This window comes from Rhincodon typus, chromosome 37 (assembly GCF_021869965.1).
Source record: "Rhincodon typus isolate 14 chromosome 37, sRhiTyp1.1, whole genome shotgun sequence".
Taxonomy (NCBI): Eukaryota; Metazoa; Chordata; class Chondrichthyes; order Orectolobiformes; family Rhincodontidae; genus Rhincodon; species Rhincodon typus.
The window spans coordinates 19,976,705-20,004,314 of record NC_063368.1 but is presented as its reverse complement, the minus strand read 5'-3'; the positions used below and the strand labels follow the sequence as shown (position 1 = coordinate 20,004,314).

The 27,610-nt window shown below is 42.6% G+C and overlaps 1 protein-coding gene across 1 annotated transcript in view; it reads right to left on the bottom strand.

Moving 5' to 3' along the window:
• The window catches only part of LOC109934144 (neuronal pentraxin-2-like), a 32,872-nt gene extending 5,262 nt beyond the window's left edge, over positions 1 to 27,610 (bottom strand). Inside the window, exons 1-2 of the mRNA XM_020532954.2 lie at positions 26,975 to 27,610; positions 1,938 to 2,166 (exon numbers count right to left, since the gene is read on the bottom strand). Coding sequence (XP_020388543.1) covers positions 1,938 to 2,166; positions 26,975 to 27,583 — 838 coding nt within the window. The 5' untranslated portion in view covers positions 27,584 to 27,610. The remainder of the gene's footprint in view (positions 1 to 1,937; positions 2,167 to 26,974) is intronic.

The window sequence follows — 27,610 nt, the reverse complement described above, 5'->3', positions numbered from 1 at the left end:
ATCTCTATAACCTCCTCCGACCCCGTCTCTATAACCTCCTCCAACCCTGTGACCCTCCAAGATTTCTGAACACCAGCATTCCTGGCCAGTCTTAAATAACTCCGTGTTTGTGGTCATGTCTTTGGCTGCCTGTGGTCCCCAAGCTCTGGAATTCTCTCCTGGAAAATCTCTACCTTCCAATCAATGTTGGGTAGAAGCAAGTGGATGGTGCACAAGAGGTCTGAGTTGAAGGAATGTAGGATACTTGGAAGGTCATAGGTTTAAAGGAAATTTCTGACCTATTTTCCAACACCAGGGCAGTTCAGGATGGATCAGGAATCAGGTTACGTAGCAATTTGTTGGAATTTGTTGTGGAAGTGCCAATGGGGCGATGCTCCAAAAGTGTGAAGTGATTCATTTTGGAAAGTTGAATTTGAATGCAGAATACAGGGTTAATGGCAGGATTCTCGGCAGTTTGGAGGAACAGAGGAATCTTGGGGTCCACATCCATAGATCCTTCAAAGTTGCGACCCAAGTTGATAGGGTTGTAAAGAAGGCGTATGGTGTGTTGGCTTTCATTGATAGAGGAATTGAGTTTAAGTGCCATGAGGTTATGCTGCAGCTCTATAAAACTCTGGTTAGACCACACTTGGAATATCATGTTCAGTTCTGGTCACCTCATTATATGAAAGATGTGGAAGCTTTGGAGAGGGTGCAGAGGAAATTTACCAGGATTCTGCCTGGACTGGAGGGCAGGTCTTATGAGGAAGGGTTGAGGGAGCTAGGGCTTTTTTCATTGGAGCGAAGAAGGACGAGAGGTGACTTGATAGAGGTTTACAAGACGATGGAAGGCATAGATAGAGTAGATAGTCAGAGATTTTTTCCCTGGGCGGAAATGACTATTACGAGAGGGCATAATTTTAAGGTGATTGGAGGAAGGTATAGGGGAGATGTCTGTTTCCCACACAGAGAGTGGTTGGTGTGTGGAATGCGCTGCCGGCAGTGGTAGTGGAGTCAGATAATTTAGAGACTTTTAAGCGAGTCTTGGACAGGAACATGGAGGATAGTAAAATGTAGGGTATGCAGGGTAGATTGATCTTAGTACGATAATAGGTTGGCACAACATCGTGGGCCGAAGGGCCTGTACTGTGCTGTACTGTTCTATGTTCTAGGTTCTATGTTCTTCTGACTTCAAATAAACTTGTTGGACTATAACCTGCTGTCATGTGACTTCTGACCTTGGAATTTGTTGAACAATTTGCTCTCTTCTAAACTTGGCCCATGTCAGATTCATCTTTGCCTTTTAAAACCTCCTTCAAAGCTGCACTTTCTCCTGTGGTTTGCAACACCTCTCAATGCTCACAGTATCAACTTTTCCTCCCGTGATCTTCCTTGTGTCAGTCAACACAGTGCAGTCGTTGTTGTGAACCAGTTGACATTGAAGTGCCCATTCTAACTCAGGAAAGCTGTAATGTATCAGTTTGCCTCTTGGACTCACACTGGCTTGCAGTCACTGTGGTATAACCCCAGCTAAAGGATCTCAGTGCGGTCTGCTTCCCTTCTACACACAGTTGGAGAGGGGCAGGTCAGACCTCTCTTAATATATGCTCCTACAAAACAAGGCTGTGAGACAGGAATGCACAATGAAGAGCCAGCCCTATTATCCCTCACATCCCAGACCTGATCTTTCACCTTTAACTTTTAACCTTTCCTGAACCTTACCTTTTTCCAAATAAAAACCAAAAGAACTGTGGATGCTGTAAATCAGGATCAAAAACAAAGTTGCTGGAAAAGCTCAGCAGCTCTGGCAGCATCTGTGAAGGAGAAAACAGAGTTAACGTTTCGGGTCCTGTTCTGAGGAAGGGTCACCGGACCCAAAACGTTAACTCTGTTTTCTCCTTCACAGATGCTGCCAGACTTGCTGAGCTTTTCCAGCAACTTCTGTTTTTGTTCCTTACCTTTTTCCAGTTTGTCGATGCGCTGGTGAAGGGACTCCAACTGCTCCTCCAGGAGATGCTTCTGTCGGTCACTCTTGTTCTGCAGTAAGGATCGTTCTTTCTCCAGTTCTGAGAGTTTGGAGAGCAGCTGAGCTTCCAGCTCCTGGATCTGCAGGTAGATATGACCCCGGGGTTGGCCAGAGAGTGCAGAAATCGAGGAAACATTGCCCTGAGTCAGCAGCTGACCCTGCTCCCCATCCCCGGAGAGAGCAAACACGATAATAATCAGTTATTGTCATCAATAAGGTGCAGATACTCATGGTAACAGCACTACAGCACTAACAGGAATCCTGAAGGCCCATCCTACATCTTCTAAGCTACATTCATTGACCCTGTAGCTTCCAGTTGCAATGGGGTGTTATGGTTCATTTCAATGGCATATATCTTTCTGTTGTTCACAGGATTGTTACAGCACAGAAGCGGGCCATTCAGCCCATCATGCCTGCACCATTAATGAGTTTCAGAGTTGTTAAAGTTTACTACTTGTAAGTTTACAGCATGAAAAATCTCAAATTGCACTTGTCTTTTAAGTGCCAGATATGGCAATGTGACTTTAAGAGGAAAGCTAAGGTTCAAGTCAGGAAGGGGCTAGGCACTCAGTGTTCCAGGTGATTCCTGACAAAGTACAAGCTAAGGCTGGCAGTTAGAACATACACAATCTAATTGGATCAAGGGAAGTGATTCATACATCAAGTTGTCATGGAAGACTTGTGACTCCCTTCCCATTGGTCAAAAGTCATAATCTTCACTTCATTTCTGAGTTCTGTTGGCATAGGTGTACTGAATCAATTTAAAATGTGAAGTCATCTTCAAAGTGAGGGTGTATGGGAGGGCACAGTACTGAGAGCTTAGCACTAGTAAAGGGACAGTCCTCATTGTTAGGATATTTATTAAAGGGGCACCTCATGGGAAAGTACGTAAGGAGAGATGAAGAGAGAATAAATTGGGAGAGAGAATAAATTGGGAGTTGAAGGGACAGCTTAACTGAGGAGTTAAAAGGCAGCTAAAGAAATTGTTAAAGATATAGAGTTTGAGAGATAAAGAGAGAAAAATAGCAACAACTGGTAAAATTCTGGAGAAACAGTGACAGCAGCAAGTACAAACTGAGCAACACCACTATTTAAGGTGGGTTGGGTAATTAAAGTTGAAATTTTACAGATGAGTTTATATACTTATGTCAACATGCTAAAGGACCAGTCTTGAGGATCCAAGAAAAGAGTCTGTATGGCCTGAGATGCAGAGGAGTAGCAGATTGACATGTGTTGAGCATCTATATCCTGTCATGCCTTCAATGATGCAGTGCTAACTAGTAGTGTTCTCATTGTCCAATACAATTTTTAGTTTGCCCTTTGAGTTAGTGATAGTCATTTTTACCCGTACAGCAATTGCTCAACAAGAATTTTGGAGTTTCTGGTTTAATAAAATATCCAAAAATCAAAAATAATAATACAATATTCCTCAAGAAAATAAATCCCAACAGGGCTATGTGTCAGGTAATGGTATAGATTGTTTAAATAACAGTTTTTGATGGATTTTATTAAATCCCTCTCTGCTTCATTTTAAAGCAGCTGTATTTGGTCCAAGGGTGTTGAATGTTAACATGAACCACACCAACTGGGGAACGGACCCCTCAGCCAACTCGGCCACCACAGGGAACAGCAGTGGGAATGTTTCCTGCACTAAATCAACCCATGAGCACCACAGATGGGCTGTGTGGACCTCTTGGCACTGAACCATATTCCCAGCCTGAGAGTTGCCATCTGCCTTCAGCTGTAGTCCAGTACCACTGCAGCATGTTACAGCAACAGAAACAAATAGCCAACCTTTAGAGAGCAACGGAAACAACGTTTTTAATGTCCCAAAGCAGTTTAAAGCCAATTAAATACTGCTGTTGAATATAGTCAGTGCAGCAAAGCAGAAAAACCATCAGCTAAAGTGTACACAGCAAGATCCCACAAACAGCAACACAGTAGAGAACCTAGTGGTATTGTCTCAGCGATAGGTATTGGCTGGGGCACCAGGGTCAACTTTCCTACTCTTCATTGAGCTATCAAAATGCTGACACGGGGTCTTTTGTACCCACCTGGAAGAAGAGATGGCCCTCAGTTTATCATCTTATCTGGAAGGGAGTATTTCAGGCTGTGACACTGTGACACACATTATCAGTATAGGTCTTGCGGATAGGGTACATAACAAAATGTTATATAACAACTGTATAAAATTCTAAAAAATCAATTGAGTATCATAGGATTGGCATCCTCTCTCTCTCTCTATCTCTCTCTCTTCCCCCCACCCCTCTCCCCCTTATAAAGAAAGCACTCATACCAGCTTCTGGGCTGATGAACTGAAGGCAGTGAAGACCACTACCTCACAAGGGCATGTCTCCAGCTCAGACTCAGAAACAAGGCATTGCTAATTCTGACTGGGGCTGGGGTAGGGTTCAGGGACGGTGGGATGGGGGTATAGTCATGGAGTGTGGGGGATAATCTGACACAATGACACAAATGTAAACCACTTTCCTGAAGATTAAATGGAACTTGCAAACAAGCAATGAGCCACTGGATGACTCTTAAGACCTTCCTGATGGAGATAGGAGGGATTACCTTGAATGCCTGTTCCTTGCCAATGAACAGTTGAATAAATGAATGACAGGACTCCCAGAAATAAGGTCTGTAAATGGAATCTCTTGGATTGGAGGAGAGCCTCTTGAACTGGAACAATTCTCTCGTCACCCAAAAACTGGGTTTTAGCTCAAGAAAACTTTGGAGAGAGGAGGGATTTTTGGAAGTGATCCATACTGGCTTTAATCTAACACTTCAGACTGAAGAGCAGAAAAGAAACTTTCCCTCCACCCCCACCTCCAGCTCTGACGCTGGCTTCATCCATCTGTTTGTCTGTTCCAAGAGCAGTAAATTGTTCTCACAAGCCAACCACTGTCAACTGTGGAGGTTAATATTCTCTATTTTCCCCATCCATTTATTTAATCTAAGATCAGTAACCCTTACATGCTTGTTAAAAGTAAAATGTCTTTTCTGCCTATTTATCTTATGTATTACATCTAAACTATTGCTTCTTAGTAAGTTGCTTTAAAATCACTTATGACTTCAGCCTAATTTTTAGATAACCTGTGACCCCTGGACTAAATCTTACAGCTCTAACCATGAGATTCACGATTCTGAGGCACATCTGTATAGTTATGTATCAGTCACTGTACCTGTAACAGTGAATATCTGTCACAATACTAACCTGTCACGGTGTGTGCACCTGGATTAGTGCATGCCTGTTACAGTGAGTATATCCATGTTCCTGTGCACCAGAAGATGTGTGTATGGTCACCCACAAGAACCCTGGCTTTGTGCTTTTCTCTTTAGGGTTCCGTGCAGGATTGGCTGCACTTAAGTAATCTGTAGAGTAATTCATCTGTTATGAAACCTTTCATAGCAAAACTTTTAAACCAAGAGACAGAGTGTGAGACAAAGAATTGGAGATAGTGGAATAAAAAGCAGGTGAGGAAGGAAGAGAAGGACACAGAAAGATTAGGAGGAAAAGAAAGTGTGGGAGAGAGCAGGAAAGCAAAGAGATTGCTACAAATTTTTCTTTGCCCTGGTGCTGCTGTCTCTACAAACACAAAACTGGACTCAAACAGGATAAAGTCAAAAGTTAGAATGTGAGAGAGAAATAAAACAGCGGTGAAAGAGAGAAAAAATCTTAGAGTTGAAATCCAAAAGAAAACTGAGAAAAGGAAAAGGCAAAATCAGAGCATAGACAGAGCTACTGAAGCAGAGACAGAGGGAGAGATCTGGGGAGTGCTGAAAGTAGAGAGTGGTGAGGTAGAAATGAAGGAAACAGAGAGGGACAGTAGAAGATGGGACAGTGCTATTCTCACTGTAAACGTAGATTCATTTGTCCTCCTGATTCTACCTGATTCTGATATTTTTTCTTCTTTATTCTGCCATGTGGGCATCGCTGACTGGGTCAGCATCAGTTGCCTGTTCCTTATTCTCTTTGAACTGAACGTCCTCCTCAGCTATTTCAGAGGACATCCAAGAGTCAACCACATTGCTGTCGGTCTGGAGTCACATATAGACCAGACCAGGTAAGGATGGCAGATTTCTTTCCCTAAACGACATTCATGCACCTTTAGTCTGACTAAGACTTGGGTCCACATGTTCAAAAGACTCAGAGAGTAAACTCATCCTTTGCTACCCCATTACCGTCTCTATTCCTACAACATGCCCCACTCCCACCAACGCTTCCGAGCTAACATTCCCCCTTAGTATCTGTTAATTAATTTTAAAATGATCTGACTGTAGGAACAGTCCTTGGAGAATTATTTAATGGCAATTTAGGACTTTTTTATTTGTATGAAATAATTAATGCATTGCACGTGATCTATCTGCACTTTGTATAGTAAGTGAAGTAAAAACTAATCACCTGGATCCTGCAGGGGATAGTTAAAAATAGCATTTGGCTGATGTGCTGAAGGTGTTCAATATGTAATGGGAAGCTGTCAGCATTGATCAGTGCTCTTATCTGACAGGTGTACAGAAATGGAGTGCTTATGTTCCTGTATTCATTATTTATGAGTTCAAATCCCACCAGGGCCCTTTGTGAATTTGAACTGAATCCTAAAAAGGACAGCCTGTAAATTGAAAGAGGCCTCAGAGGAAGTGACCTTACAGATGCTAATTTTTGTCATTAAAAAAACCCAACTAATTCATTAAAAGACTGAAGTAAAGGATTGCATTTCTATAGTGCCTTTCGCAATTTCAGAATGGCTCAAAGTGTTTTGCAGACAATGAACTGAAACCTTTGAAGTACTGTTGTAATGTAAAAAAAGGTGACAGCCAATTTGTGCACAGCAAGATCCCACAAACAGTGACATGGTCGTGTATTTCACTGATATTGATTGAGGGATAAACCTATCTCTCTTCCACCCACCCACACCCCAAGACACCAAGACACTGGGGTAATTCCCTGGTCTTCTACAAAATAGTACCATGGAACCTTCTACACCCATCTACGAGAGCACATTGGATCCGCTTCCAATGTCTCGTTCGCAACAATGGGGCGCGTGGGCTGAGATTGCTGTGCTCAATAATCATCACTAACAGCCTTTGGGAAAGGAAACTTGTCATCCTTCTCTAACACAGCCTATGTGACTCCTATGCCACACTGATGCAGTTGACTCATAACTAAACTTGTGAAGTGGTTTCAAAACATTGCTCATCACTACCTTCTCGGGGTAAGCTGAGATAGATAACAGCATTAGTCTTGCCAATGACACCCACATCCTAAGAATGAATAATGTAGTTTTTTTTTAGGAAACATTCTTACTGACTTAACAGCTGGGGATTGTGTGACATCAGTTAGTGAAGTGGGGACAGGAAAATAGGGAGTGAGATAAAGAGAGAGACATGGTACAGTTTGGAGGCATGGAGAGGGAATCAGACACCATACACAAACCCATGTCCCAGTCTATAATGGATAGTGACATTATTACTAGAGGTTTGAAAAGACACTGCAAATATTGCTGATGATAACATGGGCACCCTCATCTGAAAAGTCGGGTTTCTGAATGTACACTGACCACAACCAGCTCTCTATTTCTCTCAGCCCTGCCATTGTCTCTAACTGGTCAAACAGACTCCTTGTCCCAGTATTAGATAACACCAGGGGCGGAAGTCACAAGCCCCAGTGCTGATCCTAATTTGTGCCTCAAACCCCTGAACTGAGGGCAGTGGTCCCACTCCTCCGACCCAAGAACAGTGGGTTCCCTAAAACCCAGTCCCAAGTCGTTGGGCCCTGATGCATCCCTCAGCCCCATATCCTGTTGGATGACCAGAAATTTCCTTCAACTAACTGTTGGGAACCAAAGCCATCACCTTAAGTCCCCAACACAAATTCCATCCCTCTCCCTGAAACTGTGTGAAGCTGTTTGTAATCTTTGAATCTGGTTTGAGCTTCCAATCATATATCAGCTCCATCACTGAAACTGCCTTCATAATATCACCAAACCTGCTCCTGCCTCAGCCCTTCTGATGTTAAAGCCCTCTTCCTTGCCATTAGATTTGACTGTTCCAACACATTCTTCATTGGTTTGCCATCTTAAACCCTCCAAAAACTTAATGCCATCCAAAAGCACTGTAATCATATCCTAACTCACACTGAGTCTTGTCCACTCCTCAGTCCCATTGTCCATCACCTACATTAGCCCCCAGTGAAGTAAGGTCTCAATTGTAACCTTCTCAATTTTGTTTTCAGATATCTCCATGGCATTATCCCTTTCTATCTCTGTAACCTCCTCTAAGACTTCAACTGCCCTCCAGTTCTGGCCTCAAAAGCATCCCTCATTTGAATGTTTCTCCCATTAGTATTCATGCCTTCAGCTGCTGAGATCCTACAATTTGAAATTTCCCTCTCTGCCTTTCTTTCTCTCGTTCCATCTTTAAGATGATTTGTAAATACCTCTTTGACCAAATATTTAGTCATGTACCTTAATATGTGATCCAAAATCAAATTCTGGTTGCTAATTGCTCCTGTGACGTGGCTTAGGATGTTTTCTTAGAGGTGCTATAGCAATTCAGTGTTATTATTGAACTAAGATCATGCTTGGATCGGGAGTTACTCAATTCACACATTATAGAGATCTAATTTATAGTTTGCAGCACACTGCAGCTTAGACACCCACAGCAATACAGCATAAACAAAAAAGATCAGGAACATTAAAGAAATGACAACGCACAAAACTCATTAAAAATCAATATTCCTGAAAGGAGAAACTGACAAGGAATTAGCAATATGTTCACTAAACACTTGTAACTGGGGGCACTGTGTGCATGGGCTACAGTCTCATATATAAACTTCACACTCGGAACATGAGTTCTCTACAACTAGTCTGAATGGTGAATGACTTGGCCATAAATCAACACAAATCAGACTGCATGATGGGAATGGAGTGGAGGGAATTGCTACTTGTATATTTAGTATCTGTGGAAGTTGTGCTGCACATATTAACTCTTACATTACAACAGTAATTCCCCATTAAAGTGCAATTCATTGATTCTGATCATGTACTGATGTTGTGAAAGGGGCTACAGAAATGCGCGTCATTTATTTTCTTTATATTTGGGAGTGAATGGAAAAAGAATTTTTTTTTAATTCCATAAGGAGTGAACAAGGAGAGATGGACTATTAAATTCCACAGGGTGTGAAAATGGAGATCTGCTACACTGAAATTAATTTATCTGATCCTAGCTGAACGAATGTGATATAGGCCTTCAATTAATTTTTCACATGTTTAATGGGACCGATTTTTGCATCAGTCACAATATGGCTCTCTTCATTCAGTTGCAGAAATCAAGCCCTTGTCAGGGCCTTTTAAAGAGCTCACTGCGCAAATAGATTTTTAAAAATTAATCTGAAAAACCCAGGGAAATACATTTATCATGTTGCCTAATATCAATTCATCAGGTTAAGATTGGAAAGCATGTAATGAGCTGATTGCGTTCTCATTCCTTGTATCTGAAAGGCAATGCTGCCCCTATTCCTGTAAGTTTTGCACCTTTTTTGATTTCATCCCCTCCACTCTGGTTTCTCTGCCATTACCCATTGGTCAGGGAGTATTGACAAGCAGATGAACCCAATCCTGCCTTTGTCACTCCACGTGTGAATTTTCTATCAGGATGTACTGGCCTTCAGGCAACAGCAGGACCTTGGGTGATTATAACCAAATTGGGACCCATTTTTATTGTAAAAATATACTGTATTCATAAATTATCTATAAATACATACCAAGGTCCAATACAGCTCTGTGCACATTTTGCAGGAAAAAAACTGTGAACTTTGACATTCGTCAAGGCAATTGCAATGAAAGGTGTTTCTAATCATGAAAGGGAGCTGTTTATTACCATTAAGGCAATAAGGGGATCTTGGAACTTAACAAACTAAAATAACTGCCCCGAGGCTGGTATCCTGTCACCAAGTCACCCTTTATTTACACACGTACAGTACATGGACACTGACCAATCAGCTCGGAGCCTGTCACTAGAATGAGGACACTCTCTGAGACTCCTGTTTATATCTGCCAGCCAGGGCGCCCTGATCAGCCCCAGGGTTAACAGCCCCAATCAGGGATCTCGTACTCAACAAACTCCACCTGGTCATCCTCGTTCCAATCACTACACGGACCCTCATTATATTTTGGTAGAAAGGCCTTAGTCTTTCCACACTCCTCCCCTGACCCCCAACACGCCCTTCTGCAGCAGCTGAAGCAGCTTCAGTGTGCCCTTCAGCATGTTGTCCTGGGCCTGGGGATGTACCAGTCTGCAACGCTCAGTTGAGGTCAACCCATTCCACTGGAAGACCAAAGATTTTGGGCAGACTTTTGAGACCCTTAGCTCAGACAGTTCAGTGAACATTGGCTCAGTTTGGTTCAACCCACTGACTAATTTATGTCAGTAGCAAAGGTTGACTGCACATGGACAGGCATAAAATGTTTGATTGGCTGAGTTTGTTTACATTTCTCATGACTTTTTTTCACTCAGAGGGTGGTGGGTATCTGGAACCCACTGCCTGAAAGGGCGGTAGAGGCAGGAACCCTCAAGACACTTAAGGAATATTAAGATGAGCAATTGAGATGCGTAGCATTCAAGATAATGGATCAAGTGATGGAAAATGGGACTAGTGCAGATGGATACTTAATGACCAATACAAACACGATAGATTGAAGGCCCTTTTCTGTGCTGCAAATACTCTATGACTGTATAACAGTAAAGGCCAGAGGACTGTAACACAGAGCTTAAATTCTTCAAGAAAATGAACAAACAGAAGTAACAGAATGATATGACCAATTAGTTCATTCACCCTGATCAGATATTCATGATCTCTAAAGCCATTGTCATCAGAAATATTCACCTCAATAAACAACAAACAGTGAACCCTGGTTCAGCGCATGGGCTGCGTGCCCCAGAGTAACATGGGAAAGCTGCCCCAGAGTAACATGGGGAAGCAGACCTAGAGCAATATGTGAGGAAGCTGCCCCAGAGTAGAATCATAGAATCCCTATGGTGTGGAAACAGGCCCTTCAGCCCAACAAGTCCACACCGACCCTCAGAGCACCCACCCAGACCCATCCCCCTATAACATACAAATCCCTGAACACTTGGGCAATTTAGCATGGCCAATCCACCTAACCTGTACATCTTTGAACAATGGGAGGAAACTGGAGCACCCAGAGGAGACCCACGCACACATGGGGAGAATGTACAAACTCCACACAGACAGTTGCCCGAGGGTGGAATTGAACCCAGGTCCCTGGCGCTGTGAGGCAGCAGTGCTAACCACTGTGCCAACGTGCCACCCCATAATAACATGGGGAAGCAGACCCAGAGCAGTACGTGGGGAAGCAGACCCAGAGTAACATGGGGAAGCTGCCCCAGAGTAACATGGGGAAGCAGACCCAGAGCAGTACGTGGGGAAGCAGACCCAGAGTAACATGGGGAAGCAGTCCCAGAGTAACATGGGGAAGCAGACCCAGAGTAACGTGGGGAAGCAGACCCAGAGCAGTACGTGGGGAAGCAGACCCAGAGTAACATGGGGAAGCAGACCCAGAGCAGTACGTGGGGAAGCAGACCCAGAGTAACATGGGGAAGCAGACCCAGAGCAGCAAGCAGGCAGCGAGCCCCAGGCACAGACTGGCACGGGGAGGCTGTCCTGGCTCTTACCTTGGAGCAGCTGAGTGTTGGTATAGCGGTCGGGGGCTTGGAGCAAGCGAGGACGGCTGTTGGACTAGGGTCTGGCGTGGGTGGTCTAACCGCGTGTGGAGGCCCTGTGCTGAGCTGTTACACTGTAATGTCTATTTGAAATTTCCTACCTTACTGTAATGTCAACCCTTTAATGTTGTCCTATTTCTAACTTATTTTTCAACTCTTTATGTAATGCAGCTACTTTTATTCCTCTGCTGTATTCAAGTATTGTACTTGTACCCAAGATGTTGCCATAAGAAGGCAGACATTGTAAAAGCTTTTCACTGTACTCCTACAATGAAGTACACATGACGATAAAAGGATATTGTATTATAACCCACTCCCTCAATGAAAGGCTCACATTTCTAACCCACCCTCTCAACCCGCTCCCCCTGATGCACACTCCATTCCCCACTCCCACACACCACCAACACCCTCCTCCCACACACCACAACCCCATGCCCCCCCCCACCCCCCCACCACCCTCCCACCACCCCCACAAACCACCCCCCATAATGTTCTCAGGTGTTTGGAACATTGCCCTGACACAGTCTCTGTCTCTGTTTTCTCTCCACAGGCCTGTTGAGTTTCTCCAGCACGCTCTCTTTGTTTGTTACGGCTTTTCGCTGAATTTGCTGTTTGGCCTGAAAGGAAAAAATATTGACAAAACTGACCCTTTAACTTCTGAATGTCACTGTGAGGGATCTCTGTCCTGCAATCCAGTTCAAAATGTTACAGTGTGATTAATTTTTTTCACTGACAAGCAAATGATTGATCTTATATTTTTTAGGGAGAATCCAATTCTATCCAATCCAGTCCAAGTCCTGTTGGATGCCCACATGTGGGCACAGGGTCCTAGAGACAGCATGTTCCAGCAGCAGTTTGTACAAGAAATCTGCAGATAACACTGAGATACATCCTTTCCATTAGTTGTCCAACAGAATGAGTTTAACATGTTCCTAACTATTGACTGTTCATCTATTAATTATCCGTCTGTTGGAAGTCTCTGAGATTTTGCTTGTCTACCACCTATTGATCATTTCTTTCTGTACAACTGCAATCAGCAGTTTCTGGTTCCCAGTGACTGTCACTGGAGTACTTTCTGTGGAAGGACCATTCCTTCCTTGAGCCACATCACCTGTCTCTGGGGTCTAATTGTTTCTACAACGTCATTTGTTTCTTTGGTCATAATCAGATTAAGGTCTCTGTTTAAATAACAGATAATGTGCATTCAGTTACCTACAGAAAGCATCAACCGTCAATAATATTTTAATCCTCATCATCCACTTGTGCGGCATTTACACAGTTTTATCATCTAGATCAGGGCTCAGTCCTGTTCCATGTTCACTGTCTGATCCCCCACACAGTGAAGAGACATAAAAGCCAGGATCAGGAGTAGGCCATTCAGCCCTTTAAGCTTGCTCCACTATTCAACATGATCATGGCTGATCATCCAACTCAGTCCCCTGTTCCTACTTTCTCCCCATACACTTTGGTCCCTTTATTCCTAACAACTATATCTAACTCCTTCTTGACAACATTCAATGTTTTGGCCTCAACTGCTTTCTGCAGAGAATTCCATAGGCTCCCCACTCTCTGGTTAAAGAAATTTCTCCTCATTTCAGTCCTATATGGCCTATCCCATATCCTTACACTGTGACCCCTGGTTCTGGACTCTGTGGTCATTGGGAACATCCTGTGTTTACCCCATGTAGGTCCTGGTAGAACTTTATAGGTTTCTATGAGATCCCCCTTCATTCTTCGAAACTGCTAGACCTGGTTTTTGGGAACGAGGAGGGCCAAGTAGACCTTGTGTCAGTGGAGGAACATTTAAAGGATAGTGACTATTGTAATATTAGGTTTACAATGATGGTAGAGAGGGGAATGGATATTCCAGAGTAAGAAAGTAAACTGGGGGAGAGTCAACTTTAACAAGCCAAGAATGGAACTGGACCAGATAAACTAGAATATAAGGTTGGCAGGAAAATCGAGCTGTACAAGGTTCTGATACAGTCAAGGTATCGTCTCTCAAAAAGCAAAGGGAGAACAAACAAATCCAGAGCTCCCTGGATTTAAAAGAAAATGGAAACTAAGATAAAGAGGAATAAGTGTATGAAAACAAGGCATCAGGTAGAAAATACAACTGAGGACCAACGTGCAAACAGGAGAGGTCAAAAACCAAGTAAGAGATGTAAAGAGGAATTATGAAAAAGACTGTTATCTATCATAAAGACTTATCACAAAGTGTTCTACAGGCATAAGCTGAAAATGAATATTAAAAGGAGGAATGGGGTCAATTAGGGACCAAAAAGGAGGTTACAGGGTAAAAGCGGATATGGTTGAGTTATTAAATGAATATTTTCACTTTGTCTGTTAAAAGAAACAGATGTTACCTCGGTCATGGTAACAGAGGAGGAAACATAGTCACTATAAGAAAAGGATAAGCTGTTGACAAGACAACTGGACCAGATGAGATGCATCAAAGAATATTGAAAGAAATGAGATTGAACATTGGAAGGGCTCTGGCTGTAATTGTTCAGTCTTCTGAAGATTGAGGGGTAGTGTCAGAGGACTGGAGAATTGCAAACTTTACAGCTTTTTTTCAAAAAAGGTTATATGGATAAGCATAGCAATTATAGACCAGTTTTACTTCAGTAGTGGGGAAACTTGTAGAAACAATAATGTGTATTAGAGTTTAGGAGAGCCATCACGGACTTTTTAAGGTAAAATCATATTTAACCCTCCTGCTGAAGTTCTTTGAAGAGGTAGCAGAGAGGGTTGAGGAGGGTACTCGCTGATGTTGTGGTATATATAGACTTCCAAAAGGCATTCAAGGGTACCACGCAGCAGACTTGTGAGAAAGGTTATAGCTTATGGAATAAAAGGGACATGAGCAACATTGATACAACGTTGGCTGAGTGATAGGAAACAGACAGTAATACTTCATGGTTACCTTCCAGCTGGAGGAATATTTGTAATGGATTTTCCCTGCAGTCAGTACTTGGTTCGGGTCAAGTTTGGGATTGCTTTTCCTCGTCTAGATCTTGGAATGCAAGGGTCAATTTCAAATTTCAAGTACAAACCATGGACAGAGGGGAGGGGGGAGGATTGTAAACTGTGAGGAGGCCAGTGTAGATCTTCAAAAAGACATTGACCATGTTGTTGGAGCGGGCTGGTAGCTGGCAGATGGTGTTCAAGTCAGAAAAGTGTGAAGTAATACATTTCGATAGAAAGAGGATGGAGAGACAACATAAAGTAAAGAATATTCTGATGCAAAGTGGGGTAAAGGACTATAGGGAGCAGGCAGGAAAGTAGAGTTGAGACCAGGATAAGATCGGCCACGATTGTGTTAAATGGCAGAGCAGGCTTAAAAGGCTGAATTGCCTATTCCCATGCCTAGTTCCTAATTCCTACATTCCTATATTACTCTAAAGGATGTTCAGGAGCAGATATCCTCAGTGCACATGTGCATAAATCATAAAGATGGCAGGACAGGTGGAGAGAATGGCTGACAAACACACAGGATCCTAGGCTTCGTTAGTAGTGACATAGAGTACAAGAGCAGGGAGATTTGGGGTGGCACGGTGGCTCAGTGTTTAGCACTGCTGCCTCACAGCACCAGGGACCTGGGTTTGATTGCACCCTCGGGTGACTGTCTGTGTGGAGTTTGTACATTCTCCCCGTGTCTGCGTGGGTTTCCTCCAGGTGCTCCGGTTTCCTCCCACAGTCCAAAGGTGTGCAGGCTAGGTGGATTGGCCATGCTAAATTTCCCATAGTGTCCAGGGATATGTAGATTAGGTGGGTTATAGGGGGATGGGTCTGGATGGGATGCTCTGAGGTTCAGTGTGGACTTGTTGGGCCAAAGGGCCTGTTTCTGCACTGTAGGGATTCTATGATCTATGATTATGTTGAAACTGCATAAAACACCAATTAGATCTCATCTGGTGTATTATCTACAATTCTGGGCACCATACTTTAGAAAGGATGTGTACACATTGAGACAGCGTAGAAAAGGTTTACAAGAATGGTTCCAGAGATGCGAAATCTCAGTTATGAGGATAAATTGGACAGGTTGAGAGACTGTTTTCCACAGGAGAAGATTAACAGGAGATTTAATTTAAGTTCTTACAATCATGAGATGTCTAGACAGAGTAGACAAGGGGAAACTGTTCAGTCTAATAACTGGATTAAGAACAAGAGGACACAGATATAGTGATTTCAAAGAAATTTTTGCAATGTGAGACCAAACGTTTCAAACATTGAGTGGTTAGGGTCTAGAATGCACTGGCTGAAAGTGTGGTTGAGGCAGATTCAAACCGAGGCATTGAAAAGAGTCATTGGATGGTGATTTAAATAGAAACAATGTGCAGGTTTTTTGGAAAAGTCATGATGTCCATGCAGAAGTTTTACAGTGAAGACAATGTGAGCCAAAGGGCCGTGTTCTGCACAATAATGATTCTGCGAAGCCGGGACAGTGTAGAGGTTGGAGGGGAACTTTCAGGAGATGGTATTCCCATGTATCTGCTGTATTTGTCCTTCTAGATGTTCAAGGTTTGAAAAGAGTTGTCAAAAGATTCATGATAAATTACTGCAGTGCATCTTATAGATGATACATTGCAGGCGCAGCAAGTAATTAGGAAGACAAATAGAATGTTGATCTTTATTGCAAGAAGGTAAAATATAACAGTGGGGAAGTGTTGTTACAACTTTACAGGTCATTTGGTGAGACCTCACTTGGGGTACAGTGTACAGTTTCAGTCCCCTTAATTCAATAGGAATGTACTTGCATTGGAAACAATTCAGGGAAGGTTCACTAAATTGATTCCTGGAAAGAAACAATGCCTTGTTAGGAAAGGTTGAGCAGGTTGAACTGATACTACCTGGAGTTTAGAAAAATTGGACATGACCTTATTGAAATATATAAGATCACGTGGGGGCTTGATAGAATCGACGCTGGGAGGGTGTATCATTTTGAGAAGGAGTCTAAAATTAGGAAGTTAATGTGGGACTGTGTATTTTTATTTCTGTGTTTCTAAAATGTAGGGTCTGAAATGAGGAAGATCAGTTTTAAAAACTGGTATTTGAAAGATTGGTTGTAGGTTTGAAAGCAAGTAACCTGATCCCCATGGCAGGTATTGTAAACATCTGTTTGAACTAACTCTCATTGAAGTTCAGACTGCAGATCATCTGGAGCCAAGGGTATGTACTGATACAGCCCTTGTTGGTAACAATATGCCGATTGGTCTGTGGACTAGTGACAGCTATCAATGACAGAGACCTTTTACTTGCCGACAGCTGTGTGATTGGTTCAGATGGTTAAGCAGCTAGGAAATGGATACAAATTACAAAGACAGACAGAGAGAGAGAGGAAAGGAAATTGTGCACATCCTCTCCTAAGCTACCTGTTCTCTGCAGTCAAAAACACTTTTTAAACCTGAAGATAACAAATTACCTTTCCTGCAGCAGTTACTGTAAGCTGTGATTTTTGATCCAAGTGAATCAGTTATTCTGTACTTTTTTACAAACCAGTGAAAGATTCCAAGGAAAGACACCTGAATCACAAGAAGTCTGGTCAGCCAAAGAAGGATCATTTCAACATTGGAACTGGGAAACAACGACACTGAACTAATTTCTAGTTTCTCTACCTTCAGCAGTAAACTACTTTCCCTATGTGTGTGTGTGTGCATGTTTGTGTGTGTGCATGTATGTTGTGTGTGTGCACAAGGGCAACTTTATGCGGGGATTAGAGTTTTCGTTTGTAGTGTTATATGTCAATGGATTATATCTGTTTACCCCTAACTATCACCTGGTTACTTGCAGTGAATAATAATTCATGTTCACCTCAGAAACTTGGCCCATGCTTTCTATAACCTGGGTCTGAAAGTTGGATAAATTGGTGAACTGTCGTGCGTGCTTTAAACAAAACTTCAACATTTGATAAAACTCTGGGAATAGCAGAGCTCGATTTACAGTGCACAACCCATGTGGGGTCGTAACACTAAATATGAGGTGTTAAAAAAAAGTCTCCCATTTAATATGGAGATGGAAAGAAATTTCTTCTCTGAGGGTCATGAGTCTGTGAATTCACAGAGAGCAGCAGAGAGTGGGTAAATGAGGACATTGAAGGCTGAGTTAGACGATTTATTTGATCCCATACAGAGGTGTATTAACTTTAAAGATCCGACGTACAAACGTTTCCTCATAGCTACATACGGCTGTTTAATATCATCTTGTATTATGATTGAACATGCTTACAAATCGACTTACAAACAGACTCATGAACGTATTTGCCTGTATTTGATTGATGGGGGAGTCAAGGATTATTGGGGCCAGGCAGGAAAATAACATTAAGGTCACAGTTGGATCAGCCATAATCTTATTGAATGATGGAGCGAGCCTGATGGGCTGAATAGCCTATTCCTGGTCCAATTTCTCATCATCTTACACACTGATGGCACCCTGTGATTCTAGTAACATTGCAATGCACACAGACATACATACATATGAACATTGCCATGTACACACACGCATATGTGCATGTAGAAAAAATTGCAAATATATATATATTTCAAATAATTTATCTGTAACTTTCTCCCTCAAATTGTGAACTTGTGATTCAGAATTAAAGTGTTTCTTCGATCTTGGGAGAGAATAAATCAACAGTTGTGGTTGGTTGGCTCGCCGAGCCATCCACAACCCGAGCTACAAATCTACTCCAAAACCTTGATTCTGACACATTTTTTAAAGCAAACAGAGATATCACCCGGGATCATTGCCAGGAGCGTGACAGGGGGTCAGAATTTCAAATCGTTTTTCGCTTCCTGACGCTCTCGCTTAATTTGTTACGAATGTACAATCAGACAGTCAGCTAGTGCTCGCTATTCTCATGTCTCTAGTGGAATCATGCCTTTCTCTCCTCTTTGACAGCTCAGTCTTATTTGTATTCACGCCCGCGTAATTTTCAAAGGCTGAGATTCAATGTGTGGTTACTTTTTGAAGTGGTTAGTCTGTTGAATTCAGCATTGTCTCTCCAGCAGAATGCATATACTTTAACAGTTTCAGAAGACGGAATCCGGGTGAGGTGACTTAAATATTAATCTTTAATTAAAGCTTGCTCCTGGACTAAGGACCTGGGTACACGTCTCCAAAATGAAATGCGCCTGAGCAGTTTATTGCAGATCCCTGCAGGCATCAGACAGAATGAATACAGCAGGCCAAGCAGCATCATAGTGGCCTGCTGTGTTCGTCCAGCTCTACACCTTGTTATCTCAGATTCTCCAGCATCTGCAGTTCCTACTATCTCAGACAGAATGAATAGCCGCATCCTCGCCTCTCCCCAAAGCAGCTTCTGGCCCACACACAGCTGAACACACTCACATGTAGATATACGAATATCTGCAAACATCGAAAATTTGCACACACGCGTATGCAAACGCACATGTAGAAGCAAATACATATCGAGACATACATGGACACATATATGAATGCATGCAAGCACACAAATGAACACACATGCATGCATACACACACATATATGAGCACACAGACATACACATATCTGCATACACATTAACAAGCAAATGCATACATATGTACTGAGACACACGTGCAAACACACAAACATATTTAAGAACACAGACACAAACATGCGCAGGAACACGCATGTACACACACATAGATACACATAAATTTACTTCAGCTGCAGCCGCAGTATTGAATATCCTGACCAATTTACAATGATAAACAGGATTCTGACACAGTAATTTAAACAGAACTGATTTGGTCAAGTGACTTCTTTTAAATTTAAATTTAAATTTATAAGCATTTGGTCACCGTCTAAGATTCAAATAACAAATCATAGACTCCACCTTCAAGTCTTCGCTTTCTCCACTTCTGGAGAGACTTGCATGGTTTTACAAGGAGTTTAGAAAGGTTCCTTATGTAAGCAATATTTAAGAGAAAGTAAATCAAAGCTTGATGAACGGGGCAATCCTGCTTTGTTCTTTGAAAAGAAAACTGACCCAAGTGTTAGAAGGGAGTCTGTAAGGAACAAGTCAATAAACTGGGACGTTACTGTCTCAAAAAAATATCTCTTACTGAGACACAAAGTGGGATAGAGGGAGTAACCCCAGAGCAATTTATCTGCTATATCTCATCCCAAGGTCTATGGGATATTGAGATGTCAGGAAGAATTTCTTTCATGAGATATAATATACTGGAATAAGGATAACAGGAAAGACAGCTGCAGCTACTGCACTAGGATCAGCTAGAAATCTTGTGATCAGTTAGCTCACTGCTGCTTGTGAGATCTTGCTGACCACAAATTGGCTGCTGTATTTCTGACATTACAAAAGGTGTTTGATTGATTGTAAAGGATGATGGCAAACTGCCCTGGAGAAGGTGGTGGTGATCTGTCTTCTTGAACTGTTGCAGTCCTTGAGCTGTATGGATACCTGCAGTGCTGTTAGGGAGGGTTTCCAGGATTTTAAGCCAGAAACAGTGAAGTCACGCAGATATAAATCCCGGGTGGTCAGGATGGTGTGTGGCTCAGAAAGGAGCTTTCCGCTGGTGATGCTCCCATGCATCTGCTGCTCTTATCCTTGTAGTGGTAGAGGTCACAGGTTTGGAAGATGGTATAGATGATACACAATGCTGCCACTGTACATCAGTGAAGACACTGAACATTGAAAGTCGTAGATGGAGTTCCAATCGAGCAAGCTGATTTGTACTTAGTTTTCAGCTTCTTGACTTTTGTTGCAGCTGTACTTGTCCAGAAAAATTGAGAATGAAACAACTCCAGAGAGACTGGTATACCGTTACCAAGTCACCCTTTATCTATACATGAAGAGTTCATGACTCTAGTACCACCTCTTCAGAGACTGCTCTTCGAATGTCAGAACCTCTGACATTCCTCTTTTATCTGTCAGCCAGGGCTTCCTGATTGGCCCAGGTTAACAGCCCTAATCAGGGAACTCACATTCTATGAGGTCCAGCTGGCTGACCTCATTACAATCGCTACATTCCTCCCTCTCTGAGTCTGAGGCCATTGGTCAGTCCTTTTTCTTGGAGAGACTCCTGGGGCATTTTAGCATCGGGTCAGGTTCCTCTGAATTGACGTCAGATACAGGCAGCGTATAACGCATGGGGGCTTGCCTCTTGCTCCAGGAGTGCCTCGGTAAAATTTCATTTTCTTCTGGCGGCAAAGGCATTGAGGCGACTACATCTGTCATGGCCATCTCTGATTCAGAGGGACTCGTCAATGTGAATGATATCAAACATTGTGCAATCCACCAGGGAACATCCCCACTTCTGACCTTATGATGGAGGGAAGGTTAGTGATGAAGCAGCTGAAGATGACTGGGCTGAGGGCACTACCCTGAGGAACTCCTGCAGAGATGCCCTGGAGCTGAGATGACTGAACTCCAACAACCAAGACCATCTTCCTTTGTGCTAGATCTGACTCAAATGAGAAAACCTGATCCCCATTAATTCCAGTTTCATTAGGGCTCTTTGATGCCAAACTGGATGAAATGCTACCTTGATGCTAAAGGTGGTTGCTCTCATCACACCTCTAGAGTTCAGCTCTTCAGTCTATGTTTACCCCAATGCTGTCATGAGGCCACAAACTGAGTGGTCCTGGCAGAACCAAAACTGAGCATGTGAACAGGTTATTCCTTTGCAAGTGGGGCCTAATATCACTGTCAATGACCCCTTCAGCCACTTTGCTGTTGATCATGAGTAGACTTATAGGACAGTAATTAGCTAAGCTGGATATTCCTGGGCAATTTTCCACATTGTTAAGTAGAATGCAGTGTTGTGCCTGCACTGGAATAGCTGGACTTGGGGTTCACCTATGTCTGGAGCTCAAGTCTTCAGTACTGTTGCCAGAATGGTGTCAGGGCACATAGCCTTTGCAGTATCCAATACCTTCAGCTATTCTTGATATCATGTGAAGTGAATCAAATTGGTTAAAGACTGGGAGACAGTAAGGACTGCAGATATTGGAAGTAAGAGTCAATAAATGTGGAACTGGAAAAGCACAGCAGGTCAGACAGCATTCGAGGAGCAAGAAAGTCAACGCTTCAGGCTGAAACCCTTCAGCAGGACTGGCATCTGAGATGCTGAGGAGTTCAGGAGGAGACTGAGATGGTTCACCTATTCAACACTTTTGACCGAAGAAGGACATTGTTATGATCCCAGCAGATGTTACCACCAGCCAAGTCAGATTCCGGATTGAAATCTGGCCTGTCAAATCATATTTTGTTCTTTTTTTAATGCGGGGGTCTTTCACTGAAACATGAGCACATAAGGCTGCAGACTTGGTTATAATAATAACACAGAATTTTATTGCATAAAATAAATATTAAAAATCAAATAAATCAAACCAAACTAACTATAGCACAAGATTTCAAAATGCATGGTAAAACAAAATCCCATCTACTCCTCAATACCATCACCTTACAGTTACTCAAAAAATCCAAAGGAACTCCTTCTCTGTCAAACCTGTAGGTCTGACTTAATTGTTTCTTCTCAGCACTGCTCCCATGAGCTGTGAGACCTTTTTCTTTGACCTGGTGGTGTAGTTGACAACCAAGAAGATTACCTCAGAGTACAACAGGACCTTGATCAGAGGGGCCAATGGGCCGAGGAGTGGCAGATGGTGTTTAATTTATATAAATGTGAGGCGCTGCATTTTGGAATCAGTGCAGGACTTATACACTTAATGGTAAAGTCCTGGGAAGTGTTGCTGAACAAAGAGACCTTGGAGTTCAGGTTCATCATTCCTTGAAAGTAGAATTGCAGGTAGACAGGATAGTGAAGAAGGCGTTTGGTATGCTTGCCTTTATTAGTTAGCGCACTAAGGATAGGAGTTGGGAGGTCATGTTGTGGCTGTATAGGACATCAGTTAGGCCACTTTTGGAATGCTGTGTTCACTTCCAGTCTCCATGTTACAGGGAGGATGTTGTGAAACTTGAGAGGGTTCAGAAAAGGTTTACAAGGCTGTTGCCAGGGTTGGAGGGTTTGAGCTACAGGGACAGGCTGAATAGGCTATTTTCCCTGGAGTGTCAGATACTGAGGGGTGACCTGATAGAGGTTTATAAAATCATGAGGGGCATGGATAGGGTGAATAGCCAAGATCTTTTCCCCAGGGAAGGGAGTTCAAAACTAGAAGGCATAGGTTTAAGGTGAGAGGGGAAAGATTTAAAAGGAACCTAAGGGACAACTTTTTCACACAGAGGGTGGTGCGTGTATGGAATGAGCTGCTAGAGGAAGTGGTGGAGGCTGGTACAATTATAACATTTAAAAGGCATCTGGATGGGTACATGAATAGGAAGGGTTTAGAGAGATATGGGCCAAATGCTGGCAAATGGGACTAGATTAATTTCGGATATCTAGTCAGCATGGACAAGTTGGACCAAAGAGTCTGTTTCCATGCTGTGCAGCTCTATGACTCTATGACATTCACACAAATGAGAGCTTAAACTTTCTCAGTCTTTTAATAATCTGCAGAGTTCTAACCAAACACTCCTGGTCTGGAAGTTTCACAAAATACATCCTTTCTCTGAGATAACTTATTTACTTAACTGCTCTGAGCAAACCAATTTTTCTTGAAGAGACTATGCTTACTTCTCACCACAGTCAGGTCTCCTTCAAACTGCCAATCACTTTTGTACTACATTCTTAAAAACTTGCTCATCCTAGAGTCTGCTAAGCTAATGCTTGATATTTTCCCCCTCCAGTTGTAAACCCCTTCACTATAAACAAAAGTTCATTAACACCCCCCAGGAGACACATATTGAGTTAAAATCATGATTCTGGAAAGACTAACCTAGCTAATTTTTAAAAGACTTTTACAAAAATAGACCAACATCTATATTCCACTCTTTAAAAAAAATGTATTAATATCGATAAGCCACATCCCTTTCATGACAATGATATAATTCAGCCTTGTCTTTGGCACTGATATGCTCGGTCATTACATCATAGAGGATGAGGATATTTCTAGAACATCCAACTCTTATTCGTTGCTTAATTGTCTATCACCATTCATCACCTGATGTGGCAGGACTACAGAACTTAGATCTGATCTGTTAGTTGTGGAATTGCTTAGTCCTGTATATCAATGTGACTTCCAGTGTTTAGCACGCAAGCAGTCCTGTATTGTATCTTCACCAGGTTGAAATCTCATTTTTAGGTATGCCCTAGTTGTGCTTCTGGCATGCCCTCCAGCACTCTTTATTGAACCAAGGTTTATCACCCAACTTCATAATCGTGGTAGAGTGCAGTATATTCCAGGCCAAGAGGTTACTGATTGTAGTTGAATACAATTCAGCTGCTGATGGTCTACAGCACCTTATAGCTGCCCAGGATGAGAATCAGACCTGTAGATCTGTTTGATGTCTATTCAATTTCACACTTTTTTGATGGAGGATATTCTCAATGTGAAGCTGGGACTTCATCTCCACAAGAACTCAATCCTACCAATGGATGAATATATCTGAGACAAGTAGATTTACGAGAACAAGATCAAATATATTTTTCCTCCTGATTGGTTCGCTCACCACTTGTTGCAGACCCTGTCTAGCAGCAATGTTCTTTAGAACTTAGTCTGGTCAGTAGTGGCTATTCTTGGCGATGGGCTTTGAATTCCCCAACAATCAAGGAAGCTTTATCACAATATCATTTATTAACCTGATGGAGTGCTAGGTGTAAATGGGATCCCTCTGGCCAATACTAATCACATTTATACAACTAGCTTACACTCTGTCTGAATGCTAAAATATTTTTCTTGTTGCTAATTGTGAATATGGGAAGGAGTGTAGCTGCGGCAGTGTGCATTGTTAATCAACAAATTTCTGCTGCACCAATATGTCACAATTTTCTGAAGTTTTAAAGCATAGACACAAATATTTGCCTGTGCTCTCTCTCTCTGTTAATATTTACTGATTCACATATCACTCTGGCACTTCCATTTTTTATTACTGGAAGCATCCACAGAGTTTGACACAATGAATGTCCAAAGCCCTGATTTCCATATACCACATCAATTTTTATTGCCTATCTCCATCCTGCCATAGCCCCTTTTCTACTAAACCCTTTCATCCATACTTTTGTTATCTCCTGACTCAACCATTCTAATGCTTTTCAGATTGGCCACCCATTTCCAGTTCCCCATAAGCTTGACTCCTCCAGCCCTTCATCCCTTCCTGTCTCTGTAACCTCTTCCAACGCTACACTCCTCCCTATCCCTACAACCTCCCCCAGTCCCTACACATCTCCCTATTTCTATAACATGTCCAGCCCTTACAGCCCTCCAAGATTTCTGTGTTCCTCCACATATGACACATTTATTTCAGTCTCTAATTGGTGGCCCAATCTTCCGTCCTTTAGGCCATTAACTTTGGGGAAATTGATAGTGTAACGGGCTAGGAATCCAGACACTTAGACTTATGGTCTGTGGACATTGATTCAAATCTCTCCATCATAGTTGATGAAATTTAAATTCAATCTACAAATCTGGAACGTAAAGCTAGTCTCAACGATGGTGACCATGTTGGGGGAAGGAAATCTGGACCACTAATGCCGTTTAGGGAAGGAAATCTGCTGGCCTACATGCAACTCCAAACCAACAACAATGTATTTAACTTTTAATTGCCTGATGAAATAGCTGGGCATGCCAATGATTTCAAGGGCAAAAAGGGATGGATAACAAAATCTTGCCTTTCCAATGACATCCACATCTTATGAAGGAACAAAGAAGAAACTAAACCTTTCCTTCCTCTCTATTGCTCACTCCTCAGTTAGACCCAGCTAAAAACCTACATCTTTTAACTAAATATTCAGTTACTTGCCCTAATGCCACTTTATTCAGTTCAGTGTCAATTTTTGTCTGAGCACCTTGGAACATATTACAATACCAAAAGGACTATATAAATGAAAGTTCATTTTGTATAAGTAATAAAAGACTTATAGATCCCAAGGAACACTAGCAGCAACAAGAGATTGTTATCATTCAGAGGTGAAAGATATTCATGTGCTTCTCAGCATCAGTAAGACAAACAGAGCACTCTGTGTATCACTTCAGTACTGAACTTGGCAGCAACAGATTTACAAAGCAATGAATTGCTGCACAATTCGACCTGTCACAACTGAAAATGTACAATAATATTTAACACAATGTACTTATTCTGGTTGGGATGCTGACTGTGTTCCTGAGGTGTAGAAATAATTAGTTCAGTTTCTTAATTAAAAACCAGCCCCACCTTTGTGCCCAGAAAGCAATGTTCAAAACTGGAAGTTTGGAAACAGGAGTATTGCAATGTTCATAATGAAGTTCTTTCCACAAATGTTTGCCTCCAAAATGACTGTCAGAGGGTTATTTCACTGTAGAGGATAGGGGCCTTCTAGCAAGCCCTACTCCTGTTCTCAGCCAATGCCTATATACATCCGCTTCAAACAGGGATCACTGTATACTGAGAAAGAAAGCAATGTGAAAAGGTCCAGCCAAGAGCGAGTGATGAGTCTAAGTGCATAGCTCTCTGACAGCATCATAAAAAGCACTGTGGGGGTGAATAGCCTATTGCAATGCGATGGAGACTTATGACTGGCAGCAGAATCCTGGTTGATTTCCCTTCCCATGCACAAGATGCCAAGGCTAATCCCAATATTTGACTGCAGCCAAACACAGCTCTGAGATCAAGACCAGACCCACCTTGTGCGGTTTTGTTGTGTGTGTGTTACATTAGAAAGCAGTTAAATTTACTCTTGTCAGGAATATTCTGCAGACACAGAGGGGAGGGATAGAATAGGAACTGGTGTGAATGGTAATATGCTGGGAGCAAAGGAAAGAGTAGATCTGAATGTAAAGTCACAAATGGATTTCAAGGCTTTTTGTTAGCTCACTCATGCTAGTACATTCCACTTTTAACTGGTTATAATACAAGCCATTGGTTTATGCCAGTCAAAAGGCATCTGTTAATGCAGAGAACAGGGCTTTATCAGGGCCTCTGATGCCTCACAGTCCCATCTTGAGTTGGTCCAACAGGTCCCTAACCTATTACCTACAATTTGGAGGGAAAGGGCATTTCAATGATAATTAAAACATAAAATCTATAACCGTGGATTTTTTAATTATATTTTTGCAATAAATCACTTTTGATTGGTGAACACACTTTTAGCAACATTGACAAATATGTATTGCTTGTCATTCCAATGACAAACTGTTGCTGTTCCGAGTAAGATATAATTTACCTCCAGCTTTTCAATGTTGTTCCTTAGGGAGTAGACGGAGTGTTCCAGCTCCTGCATCGTCCGCTCAGAATCTTCAGTGCCATCTTCCAAGCTGTTTCTTCCAGCGTCCCAAGCATATTCCTCGGGGTTATTTTGGAAAGAGTCCAGTTCTTGCCCGTTCTCACACCGGCTGAGTTTGCCAGTCAGTTCTCTGATGGTCTCCTGGTCATTGAGAATCTGCTGTTCCTGTTGAATGACCATCTGGCGCAGATGATCTGCCGTGCTCCTCAGCAGCAGGAGGTCTTCCCTGATCGATGGAGAAGGGCAATCCTGGGCTAAAGGCAGGCAGAGGAAGCGACTGGTGATGCCTATGTCTGAATCCGAGCCCAGGACGGACCCTTGACCCAGCTCGGAGCCTATGGAGCCTTTGCCGGTCTCGGCTTGGAAGACAGTAGCTTTGCTCGGCGCGGTTGGGCGAGGGCTGTCCGCTTCAGCACCATGGACAGCTCCAGCGCCCCTGTCGGTGCTGTACGAGGCTCCCTCTTCATCTCCAGCACCAGGGACAGCTCCCGGGGAACCCGGGGCGATGCTTGCAATGATGCAAATGATTGCACCGACAAAAGCAAGCATCCCTGCCCCGAGCAGGACGGTTAGATA